The 16014-nt window shown below is 40.9% G+C and overlaps 1 protein-coding gene across 8 annotated transcripts in view; it reads right to left on the reverse strand.

Moving 5' to 3' along the window:
- Positions 1-2133: 2133 nt before the first annotated feature.
- Positions 2134-16014, reverse strand: part of Rgl (Ral guanine nucleotide dissociation stimulator-like) — a 57432-nt gene continuing 43551 nt past the window's right edge. For all 8 annotated transcript variants that reach the window (XM_076367024.1, XM_031982621.2, XM_031982626.2 and 5 more), the window contains 5 exons: positions 9672-9776; positions 7817-8246; positions 5893-6515; positions 5067-5381; positions 2134-4325 (listed from right to left, as the gene is read on the reverse strand). In XM_076367024.1, the coding sequence (XP_076223139.1) occupies positions 3678-4325; positions 5067-5381; positions 5893-6515; positions 7817-8246; positions 9672-9776 (2121 nt within the window). In that variant the 3' untranslated portion in view covers positions 2134-3677. The remainder of the gene's footprint in view (positions 4326-5066; positions 5382-5892; positions 6516-7816; positions 8247-9671; positions 9777-16014) is intronic.

Consider the following 16014-nt stretch of genomic DNA (forward strand, 5'->3'; position numbering starts at 1 on the left):
AAATATGACTTTCTTTGAAAAGGAATTTGTGTCTGCGACAACATTTATGCACTAATAATAGCAACTGATGCAATAATTGGAATATTCCGTTAAACCTAACAAAAATTTTGTATAATACCCTGTAACTTAGTTAATTTCGAGATTATTACCAATTTCGAGACGACAAATCAAAGAAATATTGTTTATTCGATGAACTTGATCATGCAGCAACCATATCTATCTGCAGTGACGCTTAATTCTGCGTCGTAGTAGGAGCTGTCGATCATGGTCAGACACGCGATGCTAGCGTTAAATCGCTAAATTAAAACTGTGACGCGATACATAATGCGCGATTCACAATTGAAGAAACATGCATGCAAACGTCTTTCCGATCACAAGTGAATAAATCCCCTAAAAAGAAGTAGACTCTTTAAAACGTTGCCTTATTCCCTTACAAACATTTTTCAAACAATCCCGTGCTCAAAAATCAACGATCTATTGATAACTAGACAGAAAATTTCATACGTTCACAGCACACCAAGCATATCAAACGCAATAAAACGAAAACTCCAGTGAAGATTCAGTAAATCCCTAAAATGCTCAATAAAAACTGCAAGTATCATTGTTCCAATTACTACACAAGCGACGCAGAAAATTCTAAATTTCCCAAGTCTCCTTTAAATCTGGAGTAAGGCTAAATACAATTTCAATTACTATGTAAATAATTTTAATTGCAACGTGCATTCACGAGGGAAAGTGGAAAATCGAAGAAAATGCACACGAGAAAATACACAAAATATCCAAAACGATATCCTTCTTACAATATACATAGAAAACACGGTTTTCTACTATTTCTATTCTAACCACATTCCTAAATATTCGCATTTGCATGAAGATTCGCAGTCTAGTAATCAGTATCTCATTCCGCCCGAGTATGCCATCCTAAAGTACCGTCATAGTCCCAACAACGCTCTTCAAACCTGCCTTGCCCCGTTCCAACTGTTCCAGGTTTTGGAAGATAAATCAAGCCAGCGGTCCGCGTTGTGTCATTCCTGAAATATTCCGAATTACACGGGCATCGGGAGTGGCAGCCAGGAATTGCTACTCGGGTTCAATTAAGCCTCTACAGGCATGCACATACGAATTCCTCGAGTTCGCGGTTTCTGACGTAAGCGGCCGACCTTGAGCCAGTTCAGGCAGGATATCGGGCGCGCATGGCCGGCTCCGCGGTTTCCTCGAGGAAGCTTCGCTCTTATCGCATCGATCGCCAAGTTATAGGGAATCGTCGGTAGCAACAGCGGCGGTGGTTCGTTTAAACTGAATGATCACCGGTCGAAACTGTCGGGCAGAACCCAACCCCCTAAAGCGTTATCGGAGACGAACACCTACCTGGCTGGTGTTTGCACCCTCGTGTTGGTGCTGGATCAACAGGTTCGCGTGCCGGATCTGCCGGCGCACCGGAAGTCATCAACGGGTGCCACGCGGCGCGGTTTCCACCTCGAGAACAATCTGATCATCCCTTCCCATTCGAGATAAGCGGTCGTAAAAGGTTACGCTCTGACGGCCAGGGATAACCATCAAGGACTGACCGAGGGATCTTAAGGAATGATCCGATGGAGAAGAAATGTCGGAGGCGGATTCTTGGTATGACTGAAAATGATGGAAAGTTAGGTGAATATGTATTTCAAGGGTGAGAAGAAGAAGAAGAAGCCTAGAAAGGACTTACTTAAGTTGTTGAGCTTGTTGAACCTTCTGTATTCAATTGAAGGAGGCATGGTTTTCTTGTGAGTTTTATACATGGAACTCGTTTGGATTGATTTTGCAAAAGTGATGGTAGGTGGAGGAATGATTGTAACCTATAATCGTGGAGGGTGAAGGTTAGAAGAGTTTCGTGGGAGTATTCAACGGTGCTGGTGATTCTGAGGTGATGATGATGTAACACTGAAATTTAAGCTAATTTCGTATGTGTATATAATTAAAATGTGAAGATGGTTTTAAGATACTGTGATTTATAGAGCGACTTATGATTAACTCTACACTATTATTTCTGAAGATATACAAATTTAACAGATACGTAAGAATTAAAGTATAAAAAGATGGACGAAAATAAATTACGCTAGGACCAGAGGGATCATTACCCAGGAAAACTCCGTGTAAAATTGTAGGCCATCTATTGTCACCTTTATCGACTCGTATTACACACAATTTGCACGAATTTCAATAAGGAATTGACGTGTACACGAACAGATACAGCTACTTAGAACGATAGGGGATGGGGGATTGGGGGATTGGGGGATCGGTAAGAGGTAAGTACAAAATTGCCTAAGCTAATCGCGTCGGAGGCATCCAAACCCAGCGACGCGAAAAACGGTCGTCGATTGGGCAGCCCCGTCGGGTCTGGATCCTACCCGTTAATTTATTCCGTGGGCTTCCATTCCTCCTATTCACGAATGCATGCAGGTCCTTGTAAAAATATATCAACGCACGCTCGACGCTGGGTCCAATGTATACCTAGCTTCGATATCGGAACGAGTATTCGATTTCGTGTTTCTCCTGTTTTCTTCCGCCTTTCTTTCTTCCTTTCTTTCCATTTTATCATTGCCAAATACGCGTGTACGTGTTTGCGTGTATATGTGTGTGTGTATGCTAGCGTGTGTATATGCTCGATTTCGGTTTTTTCCATTTCAATTCCAAAGCCGAAACGAGAAATTTCCAATACATATATCACAGAACGGAATTTCTCCGCGCCGCGCGTCTCTCGTCGCGCGGCTAGAAAAATGACTCACGGAATGGACGAATGCGTGTACAGTCGCTCGAACAATTTTCTTTTATCCTTTGTCTTATCTTTTTCTTCTTTTTTCTTTTCCTCTTTCTTTTATTTCTTTTTAGTTTCTTTGTCTCCGCGATCGAAGAGAACGAAGAAGCTTCATAATTGACAAATTTTCGAATCCGGTTTGTTTCGGCTGATCGATCGACCGAACGATCGCGTCCTCGAAGCCGCGCTACGGAACTAAACTTATGTACAAAAATCACAATGATCCTCCCGTGGACGCGTGCTTGCCGTGAAACCGTTCCAATGTTCTTTTCCTGTTTGTTTTCAATCTCGTCGGATTCGCAAGGTACCAATATTTATATATACTCAAATATGTGTGTATATATATGTATAAACGTACGTGATTATGCCACGAAGCTAAAGCTAAAACAGCTATCTTACCGTCGCTTATCGTTTTGTTCATTCGTGCGCCAATGATAACGAGGCCCTATGACTCACACTAAACACATATCTAAAACGCTAAATTAGTCCGCGACGATCGCCATACAATAATAATAATAATAAACAGCGTCCAACTAACCGAATGGGATACCGTGTGTGGGCGGGGTAACGTTGCGTCGACGCGAGCGTGTGCGACCGGTGAGTAGTAAGACAAGGACGAAAAGAGAGACAAAAAGAAAGAAAAACATTCAACAGAGAAATCGATCAGCGCGCGTTATCGCTAACGGAAAACAGAGAAAGAAAAGAAAAAAAAAGAAAAGAGAAACTGTCCGTAGTTGTCATGGTTGGTTGAAAACGAAACACGTCAGTGGCAAACGGCACCAGTCGTAAAAACGCTATTCGAGATTCTTCTTGTGTGTCTTCCACGATCACTTCGGCCTATTGTATCCTCTGTTTTCTATCCGGCAGCCACTGTTATTCGCCACTACCGTTTGTGACTGCCGGTCTTGCTTTTAGGACTGTCCGTGGCGACGTCGTTAGGCTCCCTTCTAGGCCGTAAGATGAAGTTCAGGTTGTGCGCAGTGTTCACGGCGTAGTAAACGTTCGCGGAGTTCGGCAAGACCATCTCCCTGTCGGGCAGTACCTGGGCCAACGTGTACTGGTCTGGACTACCCTCTATCCCGAGTTTGAGCATCGCATTGCGTATCACTTGCGGCGTTCTCTCGTTGTTCGACAGCATAATGGACTTGTACAGCACCACGCCATCGGTTTCCACGTTATCGCTTTCCATGGTCACCTTGATTATGTAGAAATCCGGCGAGCTTTTGTGCGAGTGACTCGGGCTGGACAGGCCGACCAGATTCGGTGTGGTCCCGTTCGCGGTAATTACCGGCGCTAGACGGTTGTGCTGGTTCCCGGCGGTCGCCCCGCTACCGCCACCCGAGCTCAACGACACGTCCAAGGACGGTAGCGACGAGCTCGACGACGAACTGGACATCTGGGACGGCGAGGTGCGTCGGTCGAGAGAGTTGTGCGGCGAGCTGGGCAGCGAATCCAGGTCGCAATAAAACTGCGAACTGCTTGAACTGGACGTGGACGCTATCGAGTCGTTCTTGCGGTGTCCCTGGTGAGCCTGCAAGACGAGTTTCTTAGTTAAACAGGGAACTAGTCGCGGAGAAGTGGGTTAGATCTGGATTTAGACAGGACTCGACGATTTTGATGACCCTGAAACGATGGTCGATACATTGAGCAATGCTATCAGCGATTTTCGTTGTGTTATTTTTTTCGAAGGACGAATATGAATGTGTTTTAAACGTAAAAGTGTATTATTTGGTTTCGAGGCGTTTCACTGTTCGTAGAAACAATATTGTTATTCGTGAGTCATACGCTGTAAGGTCAACTTTCGAAATTACTTGATGTTTGATTATTTTCTTTATCTAGTGATAATTATTTAAATATCGGAGTCTACAAATATTTTGAATATTCGCACCACATGTTTATTGCGGCAATCGTGACCAGTCTGATTTCTTCGTGGAAATGTTTGATATTTTCAAACAATAATACATGTTACAGTTGTGTGCCATACAAACAATTACGATGAATAATATTGAAAAAACAAGTGTGTTGTAGGTCATCTGGTGGTCAAGTATTGTATACGATTAAATTTATCTTTTTGTGAACCTAATCATTACAATACTGAAAATGTGTCATACTCTTTAATTTATGAATAACAATATTCTATTCGGTTTTAGTTGAGTCATCCTGAGCGTATGCAAAATTGTTTAATGCATTGATCTTGACAACATGATAAGGGTCATCGCAATTGACGAGGAATACCCTATGCTACGGGCATAAATTGCGGAAGAGGGCTGACCTGTTTCTTCTTTCCGCGATTGTTTAAAGTGTTCCCAGGTGGAGGAGGTTCTATCTGACAACTAAGCTTGTACGCCTCTCGATCATCCAGCACCACCACTGAATGGAACCAACGATCGAACAAAACGTCTGTTCTGAAGTTATACGCATTCGCTGCGCCCTGAAGCAATCTTATCCTGGCCAACACCTCGAACTCCTTCCGTCTCTTATCGAAGTTGATCAGACCCTCAGCTATCGTGTCCGATATCGCGGTGTCTATCATCGTGAGATCCGTTAAGAAGGTTCCCAGGTACGGTATCGTTCCATAGCTGATATTCTAAACAGCAGAAAAAAGGTTTCTTTGTAAATTTCTGATTGACACAAATAGATACAATCATAGCATAGATTCTGACAGAGAAAAAAAAATAAACGGACTTGCTGGATGGTTGTATAAGAGCGTAAAATTATAATACACCTGATAGCTACTATTCAACACTTGGCATAAATATGCATACGAAAGTGTACATTTGCATAAACTTGCGCCGAGTAAACATAGTCAACATGCTAAGTGCCGCACTAAATTATTATACGCTCGCAAGATACATCTTACAATATTCCTAACATTTTAAAAATACTTATTAGCGACACAAAAGGACAATACATAATACATCCTATCAAACGCACATTTTCATTTAGAGACCGTATAATGAAAGAAACATTCACTGTACCATCTAGCAAATGATCAAAATAACAGAAAGTCCTAACAGGTTAACCAATAACTTGACACTCAACATCTTCAGTCAACATCACCCGTCATTAGGCAACAAAAGTATCAAATGTCCACTCACACCAGCATGAGTGTTCTGTTTCTGGAACAGTTTCTGCAAGTGTCTGTCGCTCCTGCCGGCAGTGTCGGCGAACTTGGCAGTGCCCTCCTTGATCAGAAGCTCCCTTTGCGTCCACGCGTTGTTCTCCTCCGAGAAGATCCTCTCCAGCTCCCTGAACAGCTCGTGCTTCTCGCGCGGCATGCACTGCCAGCACTTCTCTAGCCTATACACCGGGTTGCTCTGCAGACCGGACACGATCGCCTTCAGGCTGCTGAAGTTCTTCAACACACGCAGTTCCTGGGCGATGTCGATCCAGGTCTCGAGAATCCTGGCGCGCTCCTGCGGTTTCATCGTCGACTCCGCCAGGATCGTGGAGATGACACGGAGCGACACCGCGTTGAACTGGTTCACGGTCGCTAGCACGGTAGCCGCGTCATGGCTCCTCGAACGGTCCCTTCTCGACCAAACAGCGCCCAAGCACTGGTGCGCCACCAGCTTTTTGAACACCTCCGCGTCCATGCGGGTCAACTGCTCGGCGAAATGACGGTGCGGCACCTCCGGGAAGCTGTAGCTCGCCCAGTGGTCCATGATTGGCTCCGGGGAGCCGCGCGGCAGGCGACCGTTATCGTACACCATGCAGGAATCTGAAAAGTGGACGTATAATCAGTGACAGATCTCATGCTGAAGGGTTGGAGAAATAGAAAATGGTACTTCGGAATCTCGGCTCAATCGATCGAAGTATCTTTTTTGTTGTTACTGATACGATGATCGTAGTTTGAGATAGTTGAATGGTTTCGAAACAGGAGCATCATGAACGGTTTTTATTCAAGTTTGAAGATAAAGAATTCCAAAATCAAAGTATTTTGTTATTGAATAATAATGAACGTGTGAATCTATAGGGTAACAATTTCTGCAATCGTATTTATTATTCTTAGAACGTATACGTATCTCTATACGCTCATCGATTTTTCTTGTTATTATACGTAAAGAAGTATATACATACTTAAGTACTATTATACGTGTACGTTCTTCAAGCGAGTCATCGATAAATGAATCAGAGTGATGATTCGCAGCTTTTATCGGGAAGAACACGAAATTGTGATACGAAGCTCGGTCGCGTTGCTGTGACACATGAAATTCTTCAAATTTGTGTGCTTGACTTTTCAGTTGTGACTATTTTCAGACTGTATAGTAATAAATGTTAGGAATTGGAAATGATACCCATCTCGCAGATAAAATAAATTATAATAAATCAATGAAAATGAAAACAACGGAAAAATTTTACGAAAAAGTTATCCCTCATTACGTCCCTAGAAACTGTACCACAAAGACGTGTTACTTCGTGCATTAAAGTTTTTGAATAAAACTAGCTTGTCATTCACAAATGAACCAATAACAAATAAAATGGGTAACCCATACTCGTATCTCTTCTCTATTACAATTTCCGAATCGCGTACAGTAGAACCCCGTGAAACGCGAATAAAAAATTCCCTGTTCTAAGCGATTTCACATTTACGAACCTCGCTTTAACCCTTTGCGTGCTATGAGCGCATATATACGTTTGTCGATCTTTTTATCCCAAGTGGTGATAAGTATAAACATATAAGAATAATATACGCGTTTCTCAGTGTTATTAAACTTGGCGAAACTGAGGAATTAAGATTACAATTTAATTACAATTTAATTCATTGTATAAATTAACACAATTTAACGATCTTCAGATAAGCAACAAAATACTCCGCCCACACGGACTGTTTCGGCTAAAGTATTCAGCACTTAAAGGGTTAAATTCGGTTTCTTGATACTGGTCCAACTTCTGTCTCTGTTTATATTACTGTCTTACTAAAAGTCCCGCTTTTATAGTTACTTTTCAATAATCTTTAATCACGTTGTTCAGAGTTCTACTGCACAAGCCACCCCACAGAAAAAACGTCGACCCCTTTACCTATTTCATCCTCACGCTGGAACCTGTGCAACCGATGCCTCGCCTTGAGCTCGAGCTCCGAGCCGGGCAGCCGTCGATGCGTGAACTCCAAAAGTCTGGTGAGCAGCGGATGGTTAGGCGGCGATTTCCAGTCGCCAGGATACGCGTCCAGCCATACGTGAAGCGCCTGCACGAGGGTCTTGCGGTGCTGTTCACCTGTCAGGGCGGCGGATCCCTCGTCGAGCGCGTCGTACCGCGCCAACAACAGCTCGAGGACCTCTCGTGGCGTCGTGAACGCACGATACGTCGCCAAGAAGACATTGATGTACGTGGACTCGAGCTCCCCGTCGTCGTTCGCCAGACTCTCGACCAGACGCTGTACGGTCCCCGCTTTCAGGAAACGCACCCTCACCGTCTCCCATTCTAGATGCGAGATCTCGTCGTCCGAATCCTGAGACGCGAGCATCACGAGTGGTTAAGGCATGGTGAAATGGGCAACAAACCGCAAATTCTTATTTTATATCGCGCAAACGCTAATACGGTTATTTAAAACAATGTAGATTTATTCGAAACGAGACGAGGAAGGTATTGGATGTTCAATTTAGGTTTTTTAGGTTTGTAATTAAGGTTTTTCAATTTTGAAAGTGTTCACCTTGACCGAATGCATCTCTCGAAACCGAGATCGCTCAAGTTCGACTAACTGCAGTTGCTTAGAAGGTTGATGGGCACGTTTATTACAATATTTGGAATTTTTTTATTATCTTTTGGGAATAGAAATGTTGACGTGAATCATTTTGTGTAATTCTTACTACCTTGGAACGTGTGTTTGAGGATGGTGCAGCTTCTTAGAGACTATGCCGATTTTTTGTGTCAATGTATATAACCGTATTTTCAATTCTTAGTATGTTTCATATGTGTATTTGGAAATATGTTAAAATAGTAATACAGAATTTACGTTTTATAAAAGTCACTGTCTTATTTTCTGATTCGTACAGATAAATGCAAAACGGATAAATACGCTATTTCTTCTAACTTTCATGGTGTTGAGTATCAGTTCGATATTTTCTTGCTAAGAAATGTATTGGAGAGTGATATGTTTGTTTAACGTAGGCTTGTCGATGCACCAAGGCTACGCCGCGCAGGCAAGACGGTCACTTTGTTGAACGAGATATCTCGGTTTTCTTTATTTAACTGGGTTAGGTTTGAATTAGCGTCTACGCAAATAGTTCGACACGAGCTGAACCTTACGGCTAGATTAGATAGGTTCGCGTTAAATGCCTTTCAGTTCAGGCTGCGTTTACGTAAATGACGCGAGTAAACGTAAGTCGCGAAAAAAAGAAAAAAAAAAGCAAAAAGTTTCCAACGGTATTGATACTTATGAATCAACCTGTATATAGAATTTAGCGATTTATGAGCATTTCATACACAGATACATAATTCCTTGAGGCTACACTACGGTTTATCTATTGGGTTAGGCGATTATGGGAATTCTTGGTAAATAGGTCTTATGAATCACACTGCACATAGAATTTCAATGTTACGAAATGAATAGTTCTCCTTCGATCGATGTTTTCGTTTCATCGCTCTATGTCTATAAAACTTCATAATTAAAACAAGGAAACTGCACACATTTTTTTATTTACTTCTAATCAACTTTGCACATTGCGTATCGACGTTACACAAGGCTCTTATTATTTATGTAACGTTATGGAGAAAATTATTGTTGCACGAAAATTATTACTCTTGAGACTTTCTCGTTTCTTTTTAATTATTCTACGCCTGAGAAACTTCACAATCGAAAACTGAATGGTAATTGGGCGCAAATGATTGCTTACGCCGAACGTACAATGATGCCAAACGAACAAATTGAACTCACCGATGCGGAGAGGCTCCTGGTGGGCCTGTGGTACCGGACCTTCTTCAGGTACACCGTGTATATGACGCCATCGCCCCTTTCTTCGCCCCATAAGCGCCACGTGGGCTACAACGTAACAGAAAAATGACAAAAATCAACGACGAGCAACATCAAAAGTGGTGATTACTGCGTTCTATACGTTTTTTAACGTCACTACGTTTCTCTAAAATAACAGTTCCCAAAGCTCTGTAGTCCAAAGCTGATTTTCGAAAAGAATAATTTTTCGTCAAACTCTTAAGCTTCAACATGCACATCAACTTAACGATTAGTAAAACATTCAATGACTATATAAACTTCCTAAATTTATAAATCTAATACTTTCAAATTTTTTTCATCTTCTGGTATAAACCCTTCTCAAGTATCATTCTATTAATCCTTATTCATCCAATCCAAGTGTCATTCTATTAATCCTTAGCAGTCCCACATCGAGTCAAACACGACATTCGATTTTATTGCGACGTCTACTTATTTTAACAATTTTTTTCTATACTTATTTGTAATATCACAATTGTACCATTTAAAAGTACCATTTCAGTGATTCTCAAGTATTCCTGAATAAATAATCAGAGCATCAGAGAAGTCAAGAGCACTTCTGCGACCACAACTGCAAAGGGTTAAGGATATCTTCAAAATAATCGAGGAAACTCTAACGGAATATCCTTACGAATCGCTAGTGTACCTGTATATAGCAGCTTTTCGACGATGTTTCACAGATATACAGATAAATCGGGGATCAATGCGGGGTTAAGGAGCAACGAAAGCGACGCGCGCGCACCAGGAGGATGATTTACGCCGCTAATTTCACGGGTTATCCCCTACCACGGGCGGCCGTCTCTTTAATAGGGGACGAAGCTAATCAATGGACGCCGTGCACTCGGCAGATTTATTGAAATAATTGACTCCCCGCTCGAAATTGACCTCGGCCGTCCATTTCACGGCTTGAATCGCGATTAGCCGGATGGGACGCTTTATCTTCCCGCTACGGCCTCCTAGAAACTTCGCTCGGCCAACCGTGTGGATGGTTCTCCGATCGTTGCACGTCTATCTTCAATTTACAATGTTATTGAACCTTTGCGGACGAAAATTTTTCAAACTGGTAAAAACTCTCGCCACGAAAAAAAGAATTGTATGGTAACTATTCTGGTCAGAATTATTGCAATACTGTTATGTCTGATAATTTTAAAGTGACAAAATTAATTATTTAAATGATTAACACGTTCAGTGCTGTGGGGGTTACCGGTGACCAACAAAATTGAATTACTATAGTTCACTCCATGAAACGACGATTACTTAGAAACATTTCTATATTACAAATAATGTTACACAATTTCGTGACGTTCAACTAGAAGAACGTGCAATAATAATAATGAAATTCAATCAAATGATTTAATAACATATTTTTTTCCATTTTGTATATTTTGCTTTATAAAGTCGTGCGGCGTTCAACGTGTTAATAAAAATTACGTTTAACAATTCATTCCGTTCTCTAAGAATAGTAGTCGCTATGCATTTGCGTAGTATATTGTATAGTGCACGAAACGTTCGCTGAAACTTATATTTTTCATCAACAGTTTCCGACTTTTTCTTCCTGATTATACAATCTACTCTCAAGTGAATACATTTCACAACAAATAAACACGACGCCGGGGTTGTAGTCCTACCCCAGGTCGCTTCCGGTGACCGACGTTATCATTCCGTAACGATAAATATTCCTACGGGATCAGCGGAGGAGATTCTTATCCGGCCGGTGTTATTTTCTACTCGGCGCACGCTCCATATATTCGTGCCCGATGTTTCAGTCCCTTAATTGACGTTTATGGAACTTTAATCACGGCACCATGACTGACCGCGATCCGCTGAGCGAGCTTCCTGACACGCTCACGCTCGAGACCCGTAGAACACTTAATCAAGTTTTATGAAGGTTGAAAAAAACGATCGGTATCGTTAAAACATCTTGACGGGGTCAGTGTTTTTAAAAATCTTACACGATTAACTGTATTTAGAGTACAATAATCTTGGAAATTTTATTTGTTTCTGTAATCAAAGTTTCTCGAAACGTATGAGCCTTCCGTTCTTTCAGCGAAAGAGATATTTCTTAGAGATTTGGAGACGTTGTAATCTTTTTGTAAAACGTTTTGAAGAACATTTGTTGGTAATCACTCTACAAATACTGCTAATGTGAGTATACGTTAATCGTCATTAATGTTTGAGGTGATCCCATTATGAACAGGTTTCCTTGCGGCGGTTGAATACAAAAGCAAGTGATTCTCAGGCATTAAAGACAGTAAACCTAAGAGAGATATCACTTTGAAACTTTACAGATTTGTTACTCTGTATTTCGAGCAATACGCGAGTATTTGCGTCTTGAGAAAGAAACAGCAAAACACGCTACTCAACCTTCTATTTTATCTTTATATCAAAATAAGGAAAAAGCAAGAATACCGTTATTCAAGGATCTTTATACATCGTTTAACAGGCGAGACATTTACCAAACCACTTGCACTAACGCTAAATTAATAAATAAACGATGTCCCAGCATCTGAGCGAATCAAAACGAGTCTGAGTTAGACGACGGTTAAAATTAGACAGCGACGAGTGCGCCAATTATGTCTTCAAAAATCAGCCCATGGGAATAAATTCGGTGGACCTTCAAAGGAGCAGGGAACCACTAAAAATAGTGTTCTCGGGCAACCAAGCTCTCACCGCCGGCTCACCGGTTTTATTTTCATCGCTAAAAACATCACGGTGAACGTATCCCGCCCTTGTCGCAACGGTTCACTTACCTGGACCGTTTACCACCTAAGTGAATCATAATGTCCAGTGAGACGCTCCAGCGCGATCTTCTATTCCGTTCAAAAATCGCCGTGAAACGGGATCAAGATAAAAACTGCTACGAAGAAACGTGTGTCGCGTAATCGTCGTTCTATTGTCCACGGTATGTGCAAGGTTTACCGAGTGCAACGATAGCAACAGCTGCAGCGCATCCACGATCGATGCGATCTTTTGTGCGGCGGGTAATCGTCGCTGCGGCTCCGATTCCTTTCGCCAAGGATTCTTTGCGTTTTCACAACTTGCATTTTCAGAAATTTTCAATTTTCCCACGTTTCTACTCTCAAGCTGCAACCTACATTTTCAAAAATTTTCAATTTTTTCACGTTTCTATTCGCAAATTACAACGCACATTTTGAGAAATTTGAGTAGAAGAGTTGCTCGATTAGAACATTGATAAGGATCGCTGAAAAGCTACAGTCTATTCGGTGAAATCATGATTTGGAACAATTTCCTTTTGCGTCAGTTCGTGAAATGTTTATTTTGCATGAAGATCCGCTGACCGTTTATAAGGATCGCAACAGAAACCTGAAACAACGCTCCGCCAACGAAGCTAGCCGCGTTTTTCGACGATGACGACCAGAAGTCTAGACTCCGCGAACTCCGCGGGAAAAGGCGGCTTATGCTCCGGAACGAACCAGCAATTAGAGGCCTTTGCAGAAGGAACCCGAGCGTGACTTAAGGTCCTCGTACCCCCTCGTCCTTGGAGACTCGGCTCCACGAAACACGTCAACTTTCCATTGTTCCACGGAGACCTGCTCTCCGGGTGAATAACAATCCCTGTGCTCGCGATAGATCCGATTGGCCAATGCGAGGACGCTATTCATGGCGATCGGATCCGTGGAAAATGCAAATGCGTATTCTCTTTGGCAGACGAACTTTTTGTTCAGCACTGGAGGTTCTGAACTTTACTGCCTATGGTGTACTTCGGCACAGAACAATTGTGTAGTAATAGTTTTATTCGTTTCACAAGATTTTTACGAGCATTCCATGAGTAGAATGGTCTTTGCCAAATAAGACAAGATTCTGCAAGTCTATCGCGAAACATTCTCTGAGCAAACTTTTTGTTTAGCACTGAAAGTTATGAAATTTACCTGCGGTGTGCCTCAGCGCAGAAAAATCGTGGAAAAGGAGTTTTATTCGTTTTCCAAGATTCTTGTAAGCATTCTATGGATACAATAATCCTTATCAAACAAGTAGGGACTATAGTTCATGGCGAAACATTCTCGTGAATAAACATTTTATTTAGCATTGAAAATTATGAACTTTAATGCCTATGGCTGTTCCTCCGCGAAAAATGCAGAAGTAATAGTTTTATTCGTTCCCAAGGCTCTTACAAGCATTTTACGAATAGAATGATCTTGGCCAAATATATTGGAACTTTGCAAGTATATCGCAAAGCTAGAGAAAGTGTCTTTTACTAGGTCAAAGTACATGCAAAGAATGAAGGTGTATCGATCTATGATGACACAGATAAATGGGATGTCTGTGCGACAGTAATCAACCCTTTGGCTGTGTACACATGTAACCAAACAGGCTGATCATATGTCCGTCTAAAAGTGTATGAATTATTAGCGTTCACTTTGTTGCAGTTTCTTTAAAAATTTTAAAGGTCAATATTTTCCTATTTCATTTATAATGGAAGACTTGCAGTACGTTCGAGTGTATATACAGATCAAAATGAAACGAACAATGTTATCGATTAATTAAGAGACATTTTATCAATTTTATTAAATTCATAAATTCAGGATAAAATTTCTGTTCAACTTTCATTTCAGTTAACATAAAAGCCCAATGCCAGCTGGGTTCACGAAATTCGACGATTTCAGAACGTCTGATTGAAACTCAAGGGCTTGGAACACATAACAAATGCAAACGGCATGAATATGTCCTCAGCATGGTGGATGGTTTGATTGTAATAATTGTAATTTCCTCTTCTAAGCGAAGCAAGGAATGCTTCAAGGAAACCCATTTACGTAAAGAAGGTCAATAGTAACTATACTCCCTAGCATACAACCAATCGTTGTACGCGGAGAGTTGCACAGGAATCGAACAAATACCAGGAACGTGGACGACGAGTTATTCGATATTCGTTCGTGGAAATCAAGTGGATTATACATTCGGAGGACGGAGCAAAGTTCCCATTGAAGATATTGATGGAAAATACGAGGACGTCCGGCCAGGAAATCGGGAAGAGGAACAATTCAATTAACACCAATCCGGGGTGAAACAGGTCTACTAATCCGGGGTGAAGCCGGTCTGCAAATCCACAGTGAAACAGGTCCACCAATCCGTTTAGCACGAATTTCTCGGTGCATATTTCTTCTACAGTAGGATCCCCTACAACGCTATTAAAAAGTATTCAAAAAATATCTATGAAAGATTTTCCATAAGAAACTCATAAACAGATACTTCTAGTGTTACACCAACTTAACACTAAAAGTAAAAAGCATTTAATACGATTGATATGTAATCCCTATAGAAATTATAACGATAGATTATTTTTGGTTTCTTCAGACAATGATTATAGCATTCAAGTAAAACAAATTTTATTTATCAATAATTGCGAAACGAAAACACCGGAACCTCTCATTTTGACTGGTACGATAGTTTTAGTGTTAGTACAAGTTGGATCGGCGTTATAGGAGTTTCTAGTGTATTATAATAGGACAAAATAGCACATATCGAAACAATGCAAGTAAGTGAAAGTAATAAAAATAAATCATTTCTCAACAACTTTATACATTATTGCCTCTATGTATTAAAGAAACCCAGCAAATGCAACGAATACCGCCTTATCTCGACTACTTTACACGATAATCTCGTATAAATTAATGTAGGTATTACAATTTCAGGGACCAATTAACCAGAAATTGATAAGACGAAAAAAAGTTGCTATGTTTGTTTTCCATGGTAATGAATGTCTAATTAAATATTACGTCAGCCTAGTTCGTAATTAATTCACAGTTTCCTTCGTTTTTTTAGAGGTAAGTATAAATGTTCTTGCGAGTATAAATGTTCCCTTTATTGAAGTAATGAATGCGCTTCTTACTCTTTAATGATTTTAATTGCCACGCATTATGAAGCCCACTTGCCTGGCATTCGTTTCATTAAGATTTTTATGGGGCGAGATAGAACGGCGAAGAAAAGAATATATTTTTTGCAAAAAGGGAAGCATGCGAAGTTAATTCCAAGAAAAAGGTAACGAGATGTTGGTGAAAAAGTTGATAAAATTCATTTCAAGGAAAACATATTTTAAGTACTATTGCATTGGTATGTAATACAAAGTTAGTACAAATTTATTAAGTACATGTAATGTACATGAATTTCTATTGTTACAATTATATAAGCAATAACTAAAAATTTCATAGAGTGCCAAATTTTATCTCTTGATCGTTCACAATCATTGCAATAATTACGAGTCCCGTTACATGTTCATAAAAGTTACTTTTCCTGCTTCTACCAGAGAAGCGCA

The sequence above is a fragment of the Nomia melanderi genome, chromosome 4, assembly GCF_051020985.1.
Source record: "Nomia melanderi isolate GNS246 chromosome 4, iyNomMela1, whole genome shotgun sequence".
NCBI classification, from domain to species: domain Eukaryota; kingdom Metazoa; phylum Arthropoda; class Insecta; order Hymenoptera; family Halictidae; genus Nomia; species Nomia melanderi.